The 22,776-nt window shown below is 38.2% G+C and overlaps 3 protein-coding genes across 3 annotated transcripts in view; 1 reads left to right on the top strand and 2 right to left on the bottom strand.

Annotated features, from left to right (window-relative positions):
• Positions 1 to 2,372: 2,372 nt before the first annotated feature.
• Positions 2,373 to 20,562, bottom strand: TFB2M (transcription factor B2, mitochondrial). The gene is made up of 8 exons (XM_065935583.1): positions 20,097 to 20,562; positions 19,330 to 19,418; positions 12,585 to 12,738; positions 12,104 to 12,252; positions 9,401 to 9,490; positions 6,826 to 6,888; positions 4,236 to 4,387; positions 2,373 to 3,104 (listed from the first exon to the last, which is right to left on the bottom strand). Exons 1-8 carry the CDS (start codon positions 20,404 to 20,406, stop codon positions 2,927 to 2,929), a joined length of 1,185 nt encoding a protein of 394 aa, XP_065791655.1. The 5' UTR covers positions 20,407 to 20,562; the 3' UTR covers positions 2,373 to 2,926.
• Positions 20,409 to 21,304, bottom strand: LOC136169352 (uncharacterized). Its single transcript, XM_065937128.1, has 2 exons — positions 21,084 to 21,304; positions 20,409 to 20,922 (listed from the first exon to the last, which is right to left on the bottom strand). The coding sequence occupies exons 1-2, from the start codon at positions 21,302 to 21,304 to the stop codon at positions 20,409 to 20,411; spliced, it is 735 nt and encodes a 244-aa protein (XP_065793200.1).
• The window catches only part of CNST (consortin, connexin sorting protein), a 94,530-nt gene continuing 92,547 nt past the window's right edge, over positions 20,794 to 22,776 (top strand). The window contains exon 1 of the mRNA XM_065935581.1: positions 20,794 to 20,932. The gene's annotated coding sequence lies outside the window, so the exon portion shown is untranslated. The remainder of the gene's footprint in view (positions 20,933 to 22,776) is intronic.

Raw genomic sequence — 22,776 nt, 5'->3', positions numbered from 1 at the left:
TTATATACAGAGTGCCTGGGTGTGTGCCAAGTCGCTTCAGTCATGTCTGACTTTTTTAACTCTATAGACTGTAGCCTGCCAGGCTCATCTGTCCATGGGATTCTCCAGGCAAGAAAATTTGAGTGGGTTGCCATGCCCTCCTCCAGGGGGTCTTCCAGACCCAAGGATTAAACTTGTCTCCTGAAACTCCTTCATTGCAGGTGGATTCCTTATCGCTGAGCCACCTGGGAAGCCCTGTATGCAGAGTATGTCATGGACTGGAGGAAGCACAAGCTGGAATGAAGATTGCCACAAGAAATATCAACAACTTCAGATATGCAGACACCACCACCCCTTATACAGAAAACGAAGAGGAACTAAAGAGCCTCTTGATGAGAGTGAAAGAGGAGAGTGAAAAAGTTGGGTTAAAACTCAATATTCAAAAAACTAAGATCATGGCATCCGGTCCCATCAATTCATGGCAAATAAATGGGGAAACAATGCAAACAGTGACAGATTTTATTTTCTTGGGCTCTAATATTACTGCAGATGGTGACTGCAGCCATGGAATTAAAAGACGCTCGCTTCTTGGAAGGAAAGCTATGACAAAGCTAGACAGCATTTTAAAAAGCAGAGACATCACTTCTCCAACAATGTCCCTAAAGTCAAAGCTATGGTTTTTCAGTAGTCACGTATGGATGTGAGAATCAGACCATAAAGAAGGCTGAGCACTGAAGAATTGATGCTTTCGAATTGTGATGCTGGAGAAGACTCTTGAGAGTCCCTTGGACTGCAAGGAGATCAAACCAGTCAATCCTAAAGGAAATCAACCCTGAATATTCATTGAAACGACTGATGCTGAAGCTCCAATACTGTGGCCACCTAATGTGAAGAGCTGACCCATTGGGAAATACCCTGATGCTGGGAGACTGAAGGCAAGACTGCAGCAGAGAACAAGATGGTTAGATAGCATCACTGACTCAATGAACATAGTTTGAGCAAACTCCAGGAGATACTGAAGGACAGGAAAGCCTGGCGTGTTGCAGCTCACGGGGTCACAAAAAGTCAAACACGACTTAGCAACTGAACAACCTATTTAAATATCTCATCTTAAAAAAAATAAATTAAGAACTATAGGGACCCATCCTATACCTTGACTTCTTTATCTTGCCCTATACAGCCAAGTTTATCACAAAGCACACACTCCCACCATCAGGGCTCTGGCTCCACCATTTATTTGAAACTGGCCTAATTGATAATTACATTGGTTGTAAATTTTTACTTAACTGACCTCTCCAGAGGCTTTGGTTACTATTGACTCCCCTTTGTTTCTAATTTGCAACAAGGCTAACTTTAATTCAAAATTTTGGGGGCACTTGTTACCATGAGCAACTATCCCCACATATTAAGCCTCATTAATGACTTTATCTTTTGGTGAATAATTGTTAATTTCTTTTCTTAAACTCTGTATTATATCATTTACCACTACCACTCCTGATGCTGCTAAGTCACTTCAGTCGTGTCTGACTCTGTGACTCCATGGATTGTAGCTTGCCAGGCTCCTCTGTCCACAGGATTCTCCAAGCAAGAATACTAGAGTGGGTTGCCATGCCCTCCTCCAGGGATGTTCCTGACACAGGGACTGAACCCGCATCTCTTACATCTCCTGCATTGACAGGCAGGTTCTTTACCACTAATGCCACCTGCGAAGCCCCACCACGCGTGACAATAACCCTGATAAATGCCACTATTACTCATTAGGAAACCAAGGCCTTAGAAGAATCTACGGTGAAATAAATGTTTTAGAAAGATTAATATAGCAGTAATAAACAAGATTAATGAAAATGAGAGAGAAGCAGCTAAGTTTCAGGAGAAATTTAGACTTAAGGCATACGACTGAGAAGGAAGACTGAAAGACATTATAAAGATCAACGAGATTATGTAATAGCAAGATAGGAATTACAAGAGAAAAAAGGACTCAGAGTTTCTAGCTGGACTGAAATGTAAACCAAGGACAATAACAGGAAAGTCAGGAAGAAATGGTTTTGCTAAGTATTATTACTAATGTGCCTTACAGTGAGTTACTAATAATATGTCCTAGGTATTATGAAGTGTTATATATAACACCAAAGAAATCTAACAGAGGAGATTAGATATGCCTCAGGTAAAATCTAGAAGCTTCTTTAAAGAGCTAAAACAGATATTCTTAATTCCATTTAGGTTTATGTAAAAGACTTAACTTCGAATGTTCTTGAAGAAACAAAAATGCATGAAACTTTTGAATAACACAGTGAATGACTCACTGAAATACACTTACTATACAAGACAGAATTTAAAGTGGTTAAGTCAGGGTCAGTTTTATGTTTGAACAGATAGAAACAAAAGTCACAAAATCCTATTACTTAAAATATTTTAATTTCTAAAAAAGTTTAAACCATATTAAAATTTAAATAACTGTACAGTACTTGACAATACATTCAATAAACTGGAAAGTAAAACAAACCAATTAAATCAGTTTACTTTCCACGTTTATGTACACTCTTCTGCTCCCCCAGGAAGATATAAAAATCGACAGCAAAAATGGAAAATTTAAATACAGCGTAGGATATAAGGCCAAAAGAATTTCTAAAACTAAATTTCATCTAGTAATACCCTATCACTACCAGTATGCTTACAACAGACAGGAATTTAAAACAAAACAAATTCAATTTGATTAAATCCACAATTAACAGACATTTTCATTTCATTCATTTGAATAAAATAGCAACCACTGTTTTATCCAATAAACCATTATCAGTGGCAGAAGAAATGATCTGCCTAGCTGTGCAAAACAATAACAGATATCTTCTGAAAGGATGTGAGCTTTTCAAACTCGGTTCTTTTTCATTTGTGTCATAATTTTCAAAATAATAAACAGTTCCAGTTAATGTCTTAGCAGTCCACTTCACTATGAGAGTGTATCCTCCATGAATTCATCATATAACCACTTACAGCTATCATCTTTCGAACATTCTATGGTTTCAAAAAGGCGCTGAAAGTCTTCAGGGTACATATCTATTACTCTCACATCTTTATGCTTTTTTATTTGCTTCAATATATGCACTGCATCAATTGGACTCAATGAACTGCAAAATAAATACAAAATAAATCTACTTAATTCTTTTTTATAACAAAACAGGCAATGAATGCTGTAGAGGTGGTTTCTAAGCCCAATTTTAAATGTCTAACAATATATGTAAATTAATCATATTCAGTTTAAGAGCCTGCATATTATAAATAGCTTTAACTATGTCTATTCCTAAAGTTTAATGGCTTGCCTGCAATGAAAAGAGCAGATTTAGGCTTTAACGTGTTCTAATTGATTCTTAAGCAAAACACTAGTTTAACATTTGTCCTTCAAAAAAAATTCTTCTGCCCACCTGTTTCACCTTTTAACTCTCTTTGCAAAAAAATTATTAACTCCATTTAGGTTTATGTAGAAGTTCAGTAAGTATACAAACAGCAGAAACTACTGTTTCCAAAGAGGAAATAATTTTTCACATTTTTGTGTAAATATTACTGTGAATAAATTAGAAGCAGATAATAAACCTATAATTTATAATTATAAATAAATAAGCACTATCTTATTCTGTATTGGTCTAGTGAGAAACCACCAGTGAGCCTCTGACAATAACAAGTAAAGAACTGTAGTAAAATGTTTTGGTGGAAAATATTTCTGATACTTTTCTGACTGTGAATAGAATCCTGGTCACAGGTATAAACATCTCTGCAGTTCATAGGATCTCCAAAGCTTTAGGTAGAAATACAGAGTCTGACCCACATAGGAGGACTAGGGTGGTATAATGATTTGTGCCTACTTTGGTTAGGAAACAGAACCAAGGACAGGCAATGACAAGAGGCAGATGGTGGGTATGCCACCACTAATGCCAGTGGCAAGAAGCCAGTTCTTCAAGTAGATTAATCTCGACAAACATAAAACAAATTTTAAGCATCCCTAGTTGTTTTTTCAAAGAAGGGGAAAAAAAACTAAGCTCAGGAGAGCTTAATTGGAAAATTATGTGGAAAATATATTTTCCTCAATATATGTACCAGCAAGAAGGAAGTATTTTGAAGCAATATTAATAGATGAGTGAAAACATGGTCCCTCACTGTTAATGAAGCCATAAAAGATATAAGAAAACAAAGCTCTTAACATGAAAGCACAATTCTCACATTAAGTTGCTACTTTTGTATCTGCTTGTATAATTCTTACTTACGGTAAGTGGTCTATTAGCTTGGCATTGCGTTTCATAAAACATTGCCTTAACATGTGAAAAAATACATCATAGTTAAAAGGTGTTAAGGTTCCTGAAAATAAATTTCTATGAGGAGTCAACTGAATAAAACACAGGTTGTGTTCTAATGATTCCTGCAGAGAAAGGAAAATAAAATGTATTAGTCATAAAATATTGCCCATGAAAAACACTGTTCACTGATGCATTCATTTACCTTTTGGAAGAGAGAGTCATTAACAGACCCTGAGTGTCTCTATAGCTTCTTTTTGGATGTGCCAACAAAGCAAGGTCCCAGTCGCCCTTAACCTGGGCTATTCTCCTGGGGATGAGACACCGCCCCTCTACAGGACAAAAGGTTTGCTATAAAAGGGATGGATGCCCCCAGCTGTGTTCCTCAGCTGCAAGGCAAACCCACCACATGCACACCACTCAACAAGCGATTTCACATTTTTCCAAGGGACACAGGGGTGTGTGTCTCTGGCCAGCACTATGAAAGAGTAACTGCTCATTAACCTGTAAGCAGGGGAAAGTGAGATCCTAAATGTGATGCTAGTACATACTGAGTCTCTTCTGTATTTGAGGCATAACAGCAAATACTAAACATAAAAATATTATTGCCTTATAATTTTTATTTGGTTTAAAAAAATACAGGATTAGCAAGCATGACCTGCCTGTTTTTGTATACTACAGAACTACAAATGGTTTTTACATATATAAAGGATTCTTAGAAAACAAACAATAACAACAAACCCACAAAGGATAGACTGTATGTGGCCTGCAGAGTAAAATATTTACTCTCTTTTACACAAAAGGTTTGCCAACCTGCTCTAGTATATAGTGTTATACAGATTAAAATAAAAACTGTATATAACTTGATGTAACGTTAAGCTGTTTCTCCCCTCTAAAATTAATTCCTCAGAGCAGAGGGAGCCTTATGTTTGAGTTCTTAGGAAATCTCACATATTAGCTAGTAATCTCTTATTTAGGCTGCCCAGGTGGCTCAGTGGTAAAGAATCCACCTGTCAAGCAGGAGACATGGGTTTGATCCCTTGGTCTGGAAAATGCCCCAGAGAAGGAAATGGCAGCCCACTCCAGTATTCTTGCCTGGGAAAGCCCATGGACAGAGGAGCCTGGTGGGCTACAGTCCATGGAGTCGCAAAAGAGTCAGACATGACTTAGCAACTAAACAACAATCCCTTTCTTTATAAAAATAAATGCATACATACACATATGTAAACAAAAATACTATCTGTGGAAGACACGATGGCCAAAAAAGAAAATTTCAATCAGCTTTGGTTTCTACTTTTGAATTCTTGTAGCTGAATAAGTTAATAAAAAAGCAAGGCAGTAAAATTTTAAAATATTTAGCAATTATTAACTAGGGAGGGGAAAACCCTCCAATTGAAAGCGCTGTTAACAAGTTTTTGAAGGTGACTTTAAAGCACCTTGTATATAGATCTGGAGTTACAGATATTGGTTCATTTGATAAACAAGAAAAAAAACTTCCCTGATGTCAACAAAGAGCTATTTGTATTTAATAGCTTAGGAAAAAATTTCCAGGAACAACACAAAAACATGGCTTCAAAAAAGTGGAAACCTCAAACCATGTGGATAATGAAGATCATGTGCTTTAGAACATCTGTTAAATATCTAAAAGAGCTTCTTAACAATTATGAACACACCAACATCTAAGACACATGTGAAATATCTGAATAAAAATTTCTCATGATATGTAACATTTGGTTATTTCATCTTCATCTCTAAAAGTTTAAACAATTATATTAGCCAAAAAAATATTTTACCTTTTGACACTCTCATTGAGAAAATGAGAAAGTGTATTAAATGTAGGAGAGTTACTCATTTTCAGGTCATATTGATAAATACCTAGTGGTGCCAAGCCAAAATGCACTCCTATTTTGTGAAGCTACATAAATTATGTTTATAGACAGGGAAATACAACTAAAATTACAATGATCGCTGGTTACTCAGGATTATTTAAAAATTGAAAATTTTCATTTTTTCCTTCAGTGGCAAAAGTGAGGGAAAAAAAAGTAGGAAGCGATTGGGAATGTCAGACTGAGCTAATACACTGAGATTAGGGCATCATTAGCATTTTAATCCCCAAGTGGAACTTCTGAATTGAGCCCAAAAATTGTTATAAGTAGCTCTATATAATCTAAATGGAAAATCACCTTATAATATCATCACTTTGGTTTGTTATAAAGGGAAAAAATAAAATCTTGTTTTTAGTTTATCAAATTAGATGAATATTAAAATAACCATATTTTCCAAATTTGAGATGTATCTTCAATTCAAAAATTAAAAAGAGAAGACAGAATCTGGGTTTAAGCCTATTATTATGCTGGCATTCACTGTATAAATAGCTGAAAAATACAACTCTTTTCCAAAATAATTTGAATATATATTAAAAGCAATAAGATATATTTTTTATAAAGTTCTAGATATTCTAAAATTAAAAATTTCAGTAAATACAGAATACCAGATAATGCAAAAGAAAACAAAGAATGTTACATTTAGAGGAAGAAAGGAAAAGGTATTCATTCATTCTTACCCTATGTCTTTGCCTTTCCAGCTGTCCCTTGATGGTATACATGTCAAATGATGAGGAAGGCTCCTTGAGGGAAGATAAATTGAAAAAAAAAAAAAAAACTTCTTTCATTTCTTTTTGGACAAAGTGCCACACATCATTACTGCCTTAAAAAATGGCTTGCCTATACAGCAGAATGAATTAAAGCCAAGTCTAACTGAATTTAAGAAAAATATGTGACAGCTAAATCATACACATTTTTCTTCTCTGTTTTTTTTAGATAAAAGGAGGGTCAAAGGTCTATCCCAATACTGGTAACTCTATTACTTGCTTAGATAAATAGGTTGCCCTTAATATAATTATGTAAATATATTCTTAAGTTAGCAAGCACTTCTCTATTATAGGCACAATCAGTTTAGGGGCTATCAGATCAATACTGAGGATGTTTCTATCCTACTTTAGTGGAAAAGGCACTGATATGAATATGCTGGGACATGTAAGGGGACAAACTATGTCAATTTTTAAAAGAATCATTACTTCTCTGTATCTAACTTTGGGACAAATAATTTTGTATGTGAAGCAATTTTAAAAGATGACCCAACTGAAAAATTGTGTGTGTGTGTGATGTATGTGTGTATGTATATATATATATAAGAATGTACTTAATATGTGTACATACATTAAACATATATTTGGCTTCCCTGGTGGCTCAGATGGTAGAGAATCAGTCTGCAATGCAGGAGACCTGGGATCAATCCCTATGTCAGAAAAATCCAACCCACTCCAGTATTCTTGCCTGGAGAATTCCATGGACAGAAGAGCCTGGCAGGCTTCATGGGGTTGCAAAGAGTTGGACATGACTGAGCAACTTTCACTTTCTCACACACACACACACACACACACACACACACACACATTTAATTCCAAAAGAACAGCATTTGACACAGACTTAAAAGACTAAGACATAATAGCGGGTGTAAGGTTTGAAAGGCTACTGTGAAAAATGGTAATTTATTACTAATTGCAGTTGCTGCTGACATAGAATGAAAAATGCAATTGCTGCCCCTCTGTGAAATTCCCAGCAGTTTCTCGAATGTCGCCAAGAGGAGGAAGGCAGAGCAACAGCACGAGCAGCAGGCAGTCACGGCACACTCCCACACCTGGTCTATCCACAGTAGTCGAGGGCCCTGCAGTGGGCACAGAGGAGACCTCACTTCTATATACCAAACCCACAGGAGAGGAAAACCTACAAGGCCTTGGGCACCGGGTTTAACAATGGACCCTCCAGGAGCAGACATATTAATGTAACAGAAAACTGTTTAAAATGCTGGGTCTGGAATAACTTGTCCTTTCTGGAGGTTAACAAATGCAAGAGTCAACATGGGACTTTTGAAAATAAATACTGCAAAAAAAATAAAACTATCCTGAAAGGTGAAGTCCTCTGAGGGCCTCTATGAAGAAACTAAACAAAAGTCAGGAGGAGAGAAGAGCTGAGATGAAAAGCCAACAGAATGAGAAGAGATCAGTGGGGTTAAGAGAGGATTTTAGGGAAACCAAGAACTACAGCACCAAGATTGCATTATCTGGTATGGGCAGAAAGCAGGGTCAGTGCCATGAAGGTCAAAGGCGAAAAAAATTTCTAGGAATACAGAAAAAGGATGACAGTATGATAGAAACAAGACAAGGTACAGAGAGATCCAAACTAAGAACCTGGTATGTTTTGGAGGGAAAAACCAAAATCGGAACAAAAGCTAAATTCAAATGATATTACATTCTAATGACCAAGTATGTACTGAAGATCTCACGGTGATCTTGGACAAAAGCAATGAAGAGACTACATTGAGAAACACTGTACACGACTTTAAAATTAAACAAATATATCTTTGGAAGAACAAGGGTTCATAAAATATTCACAAACATATTCCTTCTAACAATAGCTTGATGGATAATCTACCATAATAAAAAACAGAATGGGCAAATTATGCTATAAAAGAAATGGTATTTATCATTTTTTCTTATATTTTAGGCCTCTATTAAAAATGGCAGACACACACACACACACACACACACACAAAATGGTAGCCACAAGTCATATGTAGCTCCTGAACACATAAAATGTGTCCAATCTGAATTGGTTTTAAGTGTAAAATATACACTGTATTTTTAGTACACCAAGAAGAATGTAAATTATACAATAACCTTTTTTTACGTTTCATAACGATACTGTTTAAAAATGCAAAATTACATATGTGGTTTGTATGTCTCTATTTATAGCTCTGATCTTGCCTAAGGAAATAAGCTAAAAAGGAGAATACCCTATAATGAGATATTAAATAGCCATTAAAAACAAGAAAAATGTTTAGCTAGAAGGGAAAAAATTTTTGTAATTAACTATTAGCTATCAAATTTTTAAAAAGGTAAAATCTCCACTGTAAAAGAAAAAAAACTTTTACAATGAAATACACATTTGTGACACAAAACATCATCACAGTGCTCTATTATCTTAAATACTTGGGAAAAAAGAAATTTAATTTTTCTTCATTTACAGCCTCTTTGAAAAACAATGTTCTTTGTTGAAATTTAGAGGGATTTTACTCACCGTACACAGGACCTTAATCCCACAAGCTATTTGACCGAGCACACTTAATGACTGATACAAGCCTGGAGTTTGAGGATTTGCCGTTAGTTTCTAGTAAAGGAAAATACACCAAAATCAACTGTCAGATCTTAATAGTATCTAGAAATGGTAATAGTAATATCTTAATAGTGTCTAGAAATTTAAGAAAATTAGAATTAAATGCAAAATCTTAACCACTTCAAGTAAAAGTCTCCTTAAACTTTCATACTGAAATACATCGTGATGTCCATTTAACATGTGAGCCTGATGGGCTACATATGGACTGAACGTAGTGCAGCAGGCTCCACTGCGCATGGAGTCATCCTGGCAAGAACATGGGGTGGGCTGACATTTCCTACTCCAGGGGATGTTCCTGCCCAGGGATTGAATTCGCGTCTCCTGTGGCTCTTGCATTGGCAGGCGGATTCTTTACCACTGAGCCATCTGGGAAGTTCATCTCTTTCCAGGGACAGTCACCATTTACTTACTGTTTGCATTTGGGTGAGCAAATCATCTTTTCCTATCTGGCCCCTGGTCCCCCACAACCCCCATCCCAATCTGTAGCTCTTAAACAAATAAGCATTTCCAGTTATCTTGGATTAAAACATGAATAACATGAAGCATTCTGAGCAGCAAAGAAACATAACTTTCAAGGACTACAGGAGGTCCTATTTCAGAGAATAAAAAGTCTACAACTGTATGTTCACTACAGCATCATTCACAACAGCCAAGAAAGAAATATAATCTAAGTGCCCACTGATAGTTCAATGGATAAAGAAGATGAATAAAGATGGATATGATCTTTAAAAATATGTATGTATATATAGACACATATATACACATTACACAGACACACAAAATATAACTCAGCACTAAGAGAGAATGAATGATCTCCTGTCATTTTTGACAACAAAGGATGGATCTACAGAGTATTAAGCTATGTCAAACAAGTCAGACAGAGAGAGATAAATACTGTATAATTTTATTCACATGTGGAATCTAAAAAGCAAATAACAAACATAAAACAGAAACAGAATTACAGATAGAATGGAAGGTTGCCAGAGGTGAGGGGGTGTGGGAATAAATGAAATAGGTAAAAGAAATTAGCAGGCATACACTCTGTTACAATATAAATGTATCAGAAGGATGAAAGGTAGAGTCTGGGAAATATAGTCAATAATAATACATCTCTGTGTGATGACAGACGCTGACTAGACTTACCATGGTGATCATTGTCTAATACATAGACATTTTAAATCACCATGTTCTATATCGGGAACTAACGTAGTGTTTAGATCAATTATACTTCAAGAACAAATTAATACACCCTGAGAGTTCTCTTCACAAGGAAAAGTATTCTTTTTTAAGTTTCTATCTGTATGAGATGATGGATTCTTACCAAACTTATTATGACAATCATTTCATTATGTATATAAGTCAAAACCTTTATTTTGGGGGGACTCCAAAATCACTGCAGATGGTGGATGCAGCCATGAAACTAAAAGATGCTTACTCCTTGGAAGGAAAGTTATGACCAACCTAGATAGCATATTAAAAAGCAGAGACATTACTTTGCCAACAAAGGTCCGTCTGGTCAAGGCTATGGTTTTTCCAGTGGTCATGTATGGATGTGAGAGTTGGACTGTGAAGAAAGCTTAGCGCTGAAGAATTGATGCTTTTGAACTGTGGTGTTGGAAAAGACTCTTGAGAGTCCCTAGGACTGCACGGAGATCCAACCAGTTCATCCTAAAGGAGATCAGTCCTGGGTATTCACTGGAAGGACTGATGCTGGAGCTGAAACTCCAGTACTTTGGCCACCTCATGTGAAGAGTTGGCTCACTGGAAAAGACCCTGACGCTGGGAGGGATTGGGTGCAGGAGGAGAAGGGGACGACAGAGGATGAGATGGCTGGATGGCATCACCGACTTGATGGACATGAGTTTGAGTAAACTCTGGGAGTTGGTGATGCACACGGAGGCCTGGTGTGCATGGGGTTGCAAAGAGTCGGACACGACTGAGCTGATAAGTTCAAACATTATACTGTATACTTTAAACTTATACAGTGTTACATGTCAATTATATCCATTGATAAAAATGGATAAATGAAAGATGGTGGGGTGGTGTAAACATACTACAGAGTTATTATTCAGCCTTAACAAGGAATGACATTCTGACTCATGCTACAATTTGGATGAACCCTAAAAAGACAGTACAGTAAGTGAAATAAGCCAGGCACAAAGTGGAATACTATACAATTCCATTTACATGAGAAACACAGACTAGTCAAATTCACAGAGGCAGAAAAAAAAACAACGGTTACTAGGGGTCCAGGAGATTGGGGAAGGGGAATTAGTTGTTTAGTCGGTACACAGTTTTCGAATGGAATGATGAAAAAGTTCTGTGAAGAGATGGATGCTAGTAATAGCTGTACCACACATGAATGTACTTACTGCCATGCAACTGTACACTTAAAAATAGCTACAATGGTAAACTTTAGTTATGTATATTTTATCACACAAAAAACCTTTTAAAAAATAAAGGAGTGCTCTACAGAAATTTAAAACAACCTTGGTACTCTCAGATGTCATGAGACCAAATTAAAATCATGCAGATTAAGACTAATCTGATAAAAATCACAGCACTCTTTCAAAACAAAAAACTAATCAGGTACTTGTAACAACCTACCCGGCATTCCTTTTCAGAGATAAACAAATTTAGTTCTGCTCGTCCATATTTATATACAGAAGAACAGGAATACAGGTCATGTAAAATTTTCCAAAGTGTGTTTCTCTCAGTTTTAACTGGTAAGATCCCAACTACTTTTAAAGGGAAACCTGTTAAGAACACAAGCAAAAGTATTTAAATAAATTCTTAACATTTTTTTCCTATGCATATACTTTACTGAGTCAAATTAGGTTAACAAACTATATTATTTTAAAGTTACTTCAATGATAACTAAGCCTTAGCATCATTTCGTGACCTAGAACTTAGCCACTACAAAACTGCTTTGACTGAATCTAGGTGAGGGAAAGCCATAATCAATTTAAGAGCAAGTGCCCATAAACTGTACTATATAAATATTTACACAAATCTCAACAAACTTGGTATATAGCTAAAGAAAGCTGACAAGTTATAAGATACTTCTTTACTGAAAGACAAAAATCACCTTTTTTCCAAGGATGTGCTTTCATTCCCAAATACTGAAAAAGCATATCTGAAGTCATAACGGGCGGTGTCACTGTGCCATGACTTCTAGGGTCCAGTTTAAAGAAGTCACAATAGATCACTTCTAGTCTTCCATTCACACTGTCTCCTAAGGACTAGAGAGAGACAGAAATTGTTTAGAAATTTTAGTGTTTAAAAATGGCAAGATGCTTTATAACATAAAATAACAATAAAAATATTAAAGTGAAAGATTCAAGAGAGTATTTCTAGATAGATCAAGAGAGTATTCCTTTTTTCCCCCAGAACAGTTCAGTCAGTCCTTCACCAAACTTGGCTCATTCTGTAGGGCACTCACTAATTTCCTGTTAATTTTTCCTTTATTTTTCCTAAAGTCACAGCCAGCAACAGAAGGAAAGCTCCTTGCCTGCCAGAAGACATAAATACACCTCAATCTTTTTACTGCCCATATGTTTTTCACCTGGCAGTGCTTGAGAACTTACTAGTGAAAGGAAGTATTAGTTACAGACTCTACAAACTTAATTCGAAGTTACTAAAAATCAAATAGAAGAAAGCAAGGTTTTGATGTGCACACTGAGGTTCTCATGTAAAGAAAATTCTACAGATATTTATCAAGGTTTCAGTGAATTTGCAATTTAAAGTCAAAAAAAAAAAAAAACTACTAAGCTATCTTAACTGTTTGATGTTTGAATTCAAGCTATAAATATGACTCTATTTCTAAATTTAGTATTTGATGATTACTTTCAAGAGGACCCTTAAAAAAAACTAGTGATAGGGAAAGGAACAGAGTTGGGAATGGAAACAATATATTTTTGGTCATGATAATTTTGACACACCTATTACGTGACTTAAGTGGAGATGCAGGCAGGACCTGGAGACTGAAGTACAGGCTGAAGACATAAACAAGCTGAAATAAGACACAGTTTACCTCAAAAGCCTTCGGGAGTGGGCCTTTGGAAGTACCACTATGAACAAACCAAGCGGAGGGGATGGAATTCCAGCTGAGCTGTTTCAAATCCTACAAGAAGATGCTGTTAAAAGTGCTGCACTCAATATGCCAGCAAATTTGGAAAACTCAGCAGTGGCAACAGGACTGGAAAAGGCCAGTTTTCATTCCAATACCAAAGAAGAGCAATGCCAAATAATGGTCAAACTACCGCCCAATTGCACTCATTTCACATATTAGCAAGGTAATGCTCAAAATCCTTCCATCAAGGCTTCAACAGTACATGAAACGAGAATTTCCAGACGTTCAAACCGGATTTAGAAAAGGCAGAGGAACCAGAGATCAAACTGCCAGGATTCGTTGAATCATAGAAAAGGTAAGGATATTCCAGAAAAACATCTACTTCTGCTTCATTGACTACACTAAACCCTTTGACTGTGTGGATCACAACAAAATGTGGAAAATTCTTAAAGAGATGGGGCTACCAGACCACCTGGCCTGCCTCTTGAGAAATCTATATGCAGATCAGAAAGCAACAGTCAGAAGCAGACATGGAACAACAGACTGTTTCCAAATTGGGAAAGGAGTACTTCAAGGCTGTATATTGACACCCTGCTTATTTAACTTCGATGCAGAGTGTATCAAGCAAAATGCTGGTATGGATGAAGTGCAAGCTGGAATCAAGATTGCTGGGAGAAATATTAATAACCTCAGATATGCAGATGACACCATCCATACGGCAGATAGTCAAGAGGAACTGAAGAGCCTTTTGATGAAAGTGAGATAGGAGAGTGCATCCAGTCCCATCACTTCATGGCAAAGAGATGGGGAAACAATGGAAACAGTGGCAGACTTTATTTTCTTGGGCTCCAAAATCACTGTGGACTATGACTGCAACCATAAAAATAAAACACAACTGCTCCTTGGAAGAAAAGCTATTACCAACCTAGACAGCATATTAAAAAGTAGAGACATCACTTTGCTGACAAAATCCATCCAGTCAAAGCTATTGTTTTTGCTGTAGTCATGTACAGATATGAGAATTGGTCCATAAAGAAGGCTAAGCACTGAAGAATTGATGCTTTCGAAGTGCAGTACTGGAGGAGACTCTTGAGAGTCCCTTGGACTGCAAGGAGATCCAACCAGTCAATCCTAAAGGAAATCAACCCTGAATATTCATTGGAAGGACTGATGTTGAAGTTGAAGCTGCAATATTTTGGCCACCTGTTGTGAAGAGCCGACTCAATGGAAAAGACCCTGATGCTGGGAAAGACTGAGGGCAGGAGAAGGGGGAGACAGAGGATGAGATGGTTGGATGACATCACTGACTCAATGGACAACAGTTTGATCAAACTCTGGGAGATAGTGAAGGACAGAGAAGCCTGGCGAGTTGCAGTCCATGGGGTCGCAAAAAGTTGAACACAACTGAGAGACTGAACAACCACCACAAAAGATGATGTCTCTTCTACTGAATACACACAGCTATTTCTGCAACAATAGTCTTCAAAATTCAAATGAGATATAACTCGATCTATTAGAAAAAAAAACACAACTATAGTTGATTTACAAAAGTTGTGACAATTTATCATTACAGAACACAATTTGCAACATGTGTATCTCCAGCACATCCAAATAGGAAAACAAACTTACTGTTTGAAACACTGTTAATGTGGAATCTGAGGAATTTTATCAGGGAGGTAGACTAAGGGAGAGAAGGATTTTAAACTTAGGTAAACATGCTGAGTCAACCATTAACCTTGAAAATCCTTTTAGTTTTTAGCACAACTGAGAGCCTTTAGGTGGCTGGAAGCACTGCTTGCTAACAGCACCACTTAAGGCCCTGATTTAGGGTTGCAAAGGTTCTATTTAATTACTTCTCTTTTATTCTGGCACATATATATGATTTCACACAAAACTTTGAATGGCTCTTCACTTTCAGTTCAGTTCAGTTCAGTCGCTCAGTCATGTCCAACTCTTTGCGACCCCTTGGACTGTAGCACACCAGGGCTCTCTGTCCATCACCAACTCAGAGAGTTTACTCAAACTGATGTCCACTGAGTCAGTGATGCCATACAACCATCTCATCCTCTGTCTTTCCCTCCTCTTCCTGCCTTCAATCTTTCCCAGCATCAGGGTCTTTTCTAGTGAGTCAGTTCTTCAAATCAGGTGGCCAAAATTGGAGTCTCAGCTTCAGCATCGGTCCTTCCAATGAATAATCAGGACTGACTTCCTTTAGGATGGACTAGTTGAATCTCCTTTCAGTCCAAGGAACTCTCAAGAGTCCTCTCCAACACATAATTCAAAACCATCAATTCTTTGGCCCTCAGCATTTTTTATAGCCAAACTCTCAAATTCACACATGACTACTGGAAAAACCATAGCTTTGACAAGGTGGACCTTTGTTGGCAAATTAGTGCCTTTGCTTTTTAAGATGCTGTCTAGGTTGGTCATAACTTTTCTTCCAAGGAGCAAGCATCTTTTAATTTCTTGGCTGCAGTCACCATCTGCAGTGATTTTGGAGCTCAAAAAGAAAAAGTCTATCACTATTTCCCCATCTATTTCCCATGAAGTGATGGGACCAGATGCCATGATCTTAGTTTTCTAAATGTTGAGTTTTAAGCCAACTTTTTCACTCTCCTCTTTCATCAAGGGGCTCTTTAATTCTTCATTTTCTGCCATAAAGGTGGTGTCATCTGCATATCTGAGGTTACTGATATTTCTCCCAGCAAACTTGATTCTAGCTTGTGCTTCTTCCAGCCCAGCGTTTCTCATGATGTACTCTGCATGTAAGTTAAATAAGCAGGGTGACACTATACAGCCTTGACATACTTCTTTCCCAATTTGGAACCAGTCTGTTGTTCTATGTCCAGTTCTAACTGATGCTTCCTGACCTGCATACAGACTTCCAAAGAGGCAGATCAGGTGGTCTGAAATTCCTACCTCTAAGAATTTTCCACAGTTTGTTGTGATCCACACAGTCAAAGGCTTTGGCATAGTCAATAAAGCAGATGTTTTTCTGCAATTCCCTTGCCTTTCTGATGATCCAACGGATATTGGCAATTTGAACTCTGGTTCCTCTGGCTTTTCTAAATCCAGTTTGAACATCTGGAAGTTCACAGTTCATGTATTGTTGAAGCCTGGCTTGGAGAATTTTGAGCATTACTTTACTAGCGTGTGAGATGAGTGCAACTGTGCAATAGTTTGAGCATTCTTTGGCATTGCCTTTCTTTGGGGTTGGGATGAAAACGGATCTTTTCCAGTCCTGTGGCCACTGCTGAGTTTTCCAAATTTGCTGGCATATTGAATGCAGCACTTTCACAACATCATCTTTTAGGATTTGAAACAGCTCAACTGGAACTCTATCACCTCCACTAGCTTTGTTCGTAGTGATGCTTCGTAAGGCCCACTTGACTTCGCATTCCAGGATGTCTGGCTCTAGATGAGTGATCACACCATTGTGGTTATCTGGGTCATGAAGATCTTTTTTGTATAGTTCTGTGCACTCTTGTCACCTCTTCTTAATATCTTCTGCTTCTGTTAGGTCTGTACCATTTCTGTCCTTTAATGTGCCCATCTTAAATGAAATGTTCCCTTGGTATCTCTAATTTTCTTGAAGAGATCTCTAGTCTTTCCCATTCTACTATTTCCCTCTATTTCTTTGCACTGATCATTTAGGAAGGCTTTCTTATCTCTTCTTGCTATTCTTTGGAACTCTGCATTCAAATAGGTATATCTTTCCTTTTCTCCTTTGCCTTCGCTTTTCTTCTTCTCACAGCTATCTGTAAGGCCTCCTGAGACAACCATTTTGCTTTTTTAATTTTTCTTGGGGATGGTCTTGATCACTGCCTCCTATAGAATGTCACGAAACTCCACCCATAGTTCTTCAGGCACTCTATCAGATCTAATCCCTTGAATCTATTTGTCACTTCCTCCGTATAGTCGTAAGGGATCTGATTTAGGCCATATCGGAATGGTCTAGTGATTTTCCTTAGTTTCTTCAATTAAGTCTGAATTTGGCAATAAGGAGTTCATGATCTGAGCCACAGTCAGCTCCTGGTCTTCTTTTTGCTGACTGTATAGAGCCTCTCCATTTTTGGCTGCACTTTATAATGAGTTAAAGGCTAAGCTCAAGTTATTGCTAAGAGGAGGTGTGAATGAAGAGTTAAGACATTTAAATTTTGCACTTATATTAACAGTTTCAGAGACATTTTCAACGGTAGTCTTACATTCTCTCAAAAAATACTGTGTGTGAGGAATTCTCCAGACCCTAATTATCCTTTTTCATTGATTCAATTATTTTGAGACTGTTACTTTGATCTTATAGAAAATCAACCACTGTGTTACAGGATAACAAACTGTAAACAGGACATATTAATGACATCTATAGTTCACTTCAGTCATTCAAAACGGTATATCTTTCCTTTTCTCCTTTGCCTTTAGCTTCTCTTCTTTTCTCAGCTATTTGTAAGGCCTTCCCAGACAGCCATTTTGCCTTTTCGCATTTCTTTTTCTTGGGGATGGTCTTGATCACTGTCTCCTGTTCAATGTCATGCCTCCATTCATAGTTCTTCAGGCACTTTGTCTATCAGATCTAATCCCTTTAACCTGTCACTTCCACTGTATAATCATAAGGGATTTGATTTAGTTCATACCTGCATGATCTAGTGATTTCACCTACTTTCTTCAACTTAAGTTTGAATTTTGCAATAAGGAGTTCATGATCTAAGCCACAGTCAGCTCCTGGTCTTGTTCTTGCTGACTATATAGAGCTTCTCCATCTTTGGCTGCAAAGAATATAATCAATCTGATTTCAGTATTGACCACCTGGTGGTGTCCATGTGTAGAGACTTCTCTTGTGTTGTTGGAAGAGGGTGTTTGCTATGACCAGTGCCTTCTCTTGGCAAAACTCTGAACATGTAGGTTAATCTTCAAAAGTAGGCACCCCTCTAAGTACCAAAATAAAAGTATCTTGTTTTTAATTTCCAGGTTGAAATTACAGATGGCTTTGTTTACTAGATTTGTTTACAAGATCTTGAATCTCTGAACAATTTTATGTGTTCTTTTTCTCGTCATGTTTTTGGAATTTCAGCAGATTTAACATCAATTAAATAAACTTATTATAATCTTGATTTTTTCGGTTGTAGAAAAACAGCTATCTAATGTGTTGTATGGTTTTATTTTCCTGAATTGAATCAAATAATTTATAAAAGAAGGAAGGAAAGGAAAGAAAGAAAAAAAAAGAGGCTGTCAATGAGGCCAGGAATTTCCACTTTATGGTTACTGAACTTGTCAGCCATACATGAAGCTGAATTCACTAAAAAATCCATTTGGAAAATACCTTTACTCTATGCAGTTTTATAAGAATACATCAAACTTCTCTTGCCTCTGAGTCCTTAAGTCCAGGATTAGCATAGTCCCATTAACCTAATATTAGCAACTAGATTCTAAGCTCCCTTCCAAGTCCGTTCTAGGAAAGAAGAGGTACAGGATAGTCCACTAGTGATGAGGAAACAAGCCTAGATTCACCGGTTATACATTTTATTCAAAGTAACCCATGTGTAGCAGAGCTAAAATTAGCGAACAAAAGCTTGAATCCTATCTTTTAGTCATTCAGCAATCATTGATACCTACTTTGTTCCATCCACTGAGGGTAAGGAGATATTCATGACATAGCCTGTAAGAGTGATTTTTTAAAAATAATCTGTGTGCTTAATTTTACTTCCCTAAAACACTGGAATGTAGCTGACTGAACAATAAATTATTTTTAAAAACAAAAATATACCTTCAATTCTGGAATAAAAGTTTTGTCACTTTCAAGGGCAACCACTCTGGCACCACTTTCAAGCAATGCTCGGGTCAGTACTCCAGGACCTAGCACATTAAAAGAACGAAAAGTTTATTTGCAAAAGAAACACCATAATCTTTTTCAATTCAAAGAAATTGGATGTTTTACCTGTATGATCTAATTTTAATTCTCACAACATCCCCAAAGTAGATATTACACTCTCTATTTACATATAAGGAAACCAGGGATTAGATAGTCACTTTACTCCAACATCACAACCAGTACGTGGTGCTACGTGGCTCTGAAAGCATTCCGTGAAACAGTGAAAAACCTGCGCTCTTAATTACAATGTTCCACTACTTCTCAAGAAAAAACAAACAAAAAAGGTTGCCTCTAGCTTACCACTTACTTATGGACTATCCGAATATTTTAATAGCAAAGATATTGCGAAACCTAAACAGAACTTGACTGCTCATGAAAGAAAATGGTGCTTTAAAGACATTATTTTTCAATAAGTCTATAAATCTTGTGTTCCCAGCATCCTGCTACGGTCTATGGAAAATGCACTAAAGAGTGAGATGAAAAGTTCTTTTGGGAAGATAGTGAAATCTATGAGCATGTTTTATCAAAATATTTTGTAAAGTGCAAACTGCTACAGAAGTATGTGAAGTCAGGATTAACACAGGCCATAAAAGTTCCTTAAACGAAGAGGTCATACTTTTGACAGTACGCAGACGTGAAAATGCAGTCCGAGAGGGACTCACCTGGATTGCACTCCAGGATTAGCTGGCCAGCTTTTCGTTTTCCCCGCAGCATGCGCACCATGGTCTCAGCCAATCTCGGACTGGTTACGTACCGCTTGGTCTCGGAGCGGGACTTGTACAGGCGCGAGGACGATTTTACAAATCCCACATCAGACTCCAGTAGAGGATGGAAATCATACAAGCCACGACAGTTCTCTGCCGGGACGTCCTTCCACCTCGCAGCTACGGAATTCAGAACGCAAAATCGCCCAGCGCGGGTAAAGGCTGAAACCGTCAGCCGAGAGGGAATTCTCGCCCCTGGGACCCACATTCTCACCCTCTAAGGCCTGTCCCAGGGTCGACCAGGATCGTTACATTGTCGACTAACTCCATACAGGGTACACCCCACGTGCCACTGAGCCCTACTCCAGGACTAGGCCGGCGGAAGTAAACACTCCGCGCTGTGCCTGCGAATGACCTCTCCGTCCTGCCTTTGCCGTCACTTCCGTTTCCGTGCCGGCGCAGACGCCGGAGGATTGCGAGTGGGCAGCCGGGGCGAGAGAATGCCCATCTAGGCGGTGTCTGAACTCGGACTCTATGGTCGTCCGCCCTCTGTACCTCCTCTCTAGCCGTCCGCGCTCTATGCTCCGCGGTTGCTGGCCGTCGGCCGCCCTCCCGCCTGTCGGGAGGGGTGCGCAGAAGGAGGCGGGGCGGAAAGGCGAGAGGTGTCTCCTCCACCCGACCGGCGGGAGACCTGAGCAACCTCTGTGACAGCTCGTCGGCCGCCATGTCAGCGAGCGGGGCTGGAAACAGATTCGGCGCCCGGCGGTAGCCCTCCCTGCGTCTCCTGTTCCCAGGTAAGGAGAGGAAGAGCGAGATGCAGGAGACCTGCCGGCTGGCGGCCGAGGGGAAAGCTTTTGGGAACCCCCCTCGTTCCTTCCCCGGCGCTGTCCTCCTCTGGCAGCGCCGCCTCTGCCCTCCGGGTGCAGTGGAGCCCCGATCCCTCACCTCCGCCCCTTCTTCGCTCTCCTGTTTTCCTCTTTTTCTCTCGCCGCCGTGGCCTCTCCCTGCGCCGCGCGCCCATTTCTCCCTCCCTCGGGCACTCGCGCCAGAAGTCCTCCCTCGCGCGGCTGCCCGCGGAGCCTGCGGCTTCCTCTGCGCTTCTGTTCCTTTTCATTCTGGTGCCCACAGTCTCTCCACCTCTGCGGGTGATTTGTATTTTCCTGCATACCTGTTCCCCGCCCGCGCCTCACCACTTAGGCTGTCAAGAAGCATCCAGTGCCTCCCTTCCATTCCTTCCTCCAGGCCAATATTTACCTTTGTTTTTATTTTTATTTACGTGTTATTAAAGGTGTAAAGTTAAGATTTAAAAAAGAGATGTAAAAGCTTAGCATTCCTTCCTAAGCTTGGAAACATTAAGGTCTTAGAATGCTTATTTTGTTGCTTTTGTAAACTTAGTCCAACACATCCTACTGTGGAATGCAATTTAAAAGAGAGATTCCAAAGACTCTAAAAATAGGATGCCCTAATGGAAATTTTGGCAGTCTTTTTAACCTCTTAGGCAGTGTTAGAAGCCTCAATTCTTTGAGAGTGATTTCAGTATTTAGAGCTTTAACAGCATCACTCTTTCTACCAAGGCAGGAAGCTGCAAGCCTTCAACTTCCTATTTTAAAATATGCACCATTCTTTCTGCATACTTTACTGGCCGCGTAATTGATCTTGGCATTTTAAATGCACAAGGAAAAGGTTTCTAAGGAATGTATCACTTAGCAAATAGAAGTCTGAGGATTTACTCAGCTGATGAATATCAAATGGAGAAGGAATTGATGGCCAACTGTGATCTTTCTCCGATGATAAATTTGTTAGGACAGCATAGAAAGTATCAACTGTTGTGGAGCCCTGGGAACCCTTTGGTCTTAATTTTTAAAAATTCTTTTTAAAATGCGATTTTGCCATTGACAGTTCTCTGGAAGTTATTATTCTTGCACCCTCTGAACACCTGAGTGAACACCAGACCACCTCCCATCCTTTTACTGAGTTGTCCCCTCTCTCCTTATAAAAGCATTTTTGTAGATTCAGAAAGACAGGAGCTCTGGAGGTCTAAATATTGTTAAAGTCAAAGCAGAAAGGTGTATTACAGTAAAGGAAGAAATAGTTCACTTACAGAACTATGTGGTTCAATTTCTCACTTTTAAAATATACTTTTTAAAATTGTGGTAAAAATACTTATCTTAAAATTTGGTTTCTTCATAATATTCAGCCCTAGAGAAATGATGTCATTTTAAATTTTGCTTTTGAGTGGTGTTATTCTCTTCTGATTTTTGAAGAGAGAATTAGGTTATAAGTATCTCCCCTTTTATAGTGTTAATAGTGGTTTGTTTGAGGCTGTAGGTGCTTAAATAACACAAGGGACAGAATATTACACATTCTGTTTTTCTGAAGTCCCAGGTGCTAGAAATGAAAGAAATGTCCATTTTACTTTAAAGATGAACTTTATAATCAGCATTTAGACCTACTTTATTAGAAAAACCTTGGTTGCTTATTCCCTCTTGTTTTCTTAAGAAATATAGTTTTTGCATCTGGTACTATTTTTGCCTTTTTGAAGTAATGTAATATCTCTTTGGTGTCAGGCAAAATGATTCTACTGACTATTTTGAAGGTTTTTTTTTTTATTATTATTATCTCAATTTAACTGAAACCA

The sequence above is a fragment of the Muntiacus reevesi genome, chromosome 5 (genome assembly GCF_963930625.1).
Source record: "Muntiacus reevesi chromosome 5, mMunRee1.1, whole genome shotgun sequence".
In the NCBI taxonomy this organism is placed as follows: domain Eukaryota; kingdom Metazoa; phylum Chordata; class Mammalia; order Artiodactyla; family Cervidae; genus Muntiacus; species Muntiacus reevesi.
The sequence above is the reverse complement of the archived record's forward strand: the minus strand, read 5'-3'. Positions and strand labels throughout refer to the sequence as shown.

Excerpts from the sequence above, each read along its gene's own strand:
- LOC136169352 (XM_065937128.1), bottom strand. The coding sequence starts at position 21,304 with ATGCAGGAAAATACAAATCACCCGCAGAGGTGGAGAGACTGTGGGCAC. Across the intron at positions 20,923-21,083 it reads AGAGCGAAGAAGGGGCGGAG|GAGACGCAGGGAGGGCTACC; the intron begins GTGAGGGATCGG and ends ACCTGGGAACAG.
- TFB2M (XM_065935583.1), bottom strand. The coding sequence starts at position 20,406 with ATGTGGGTCCCAGGGGCGAGAATTCCCTCTCGGCTGACGGTTTCAGCC. Across the intron at positions 12,253-12,584 it reads AGCACATCCTTGGAAAAAAG|GTTTCCCTTTAAAAGTAGTT; the intron begins GTGATTTTTGTC and ends TGTTCTTAACAG. Across the intron at positions 9,491-12,103 it reads TCTCTGAAAAGGAATGCCGG|AAACTAACGGCAAATCCTCA; the intron begins GTAGGTTGTTAC and ends TTCCTTTACTAG.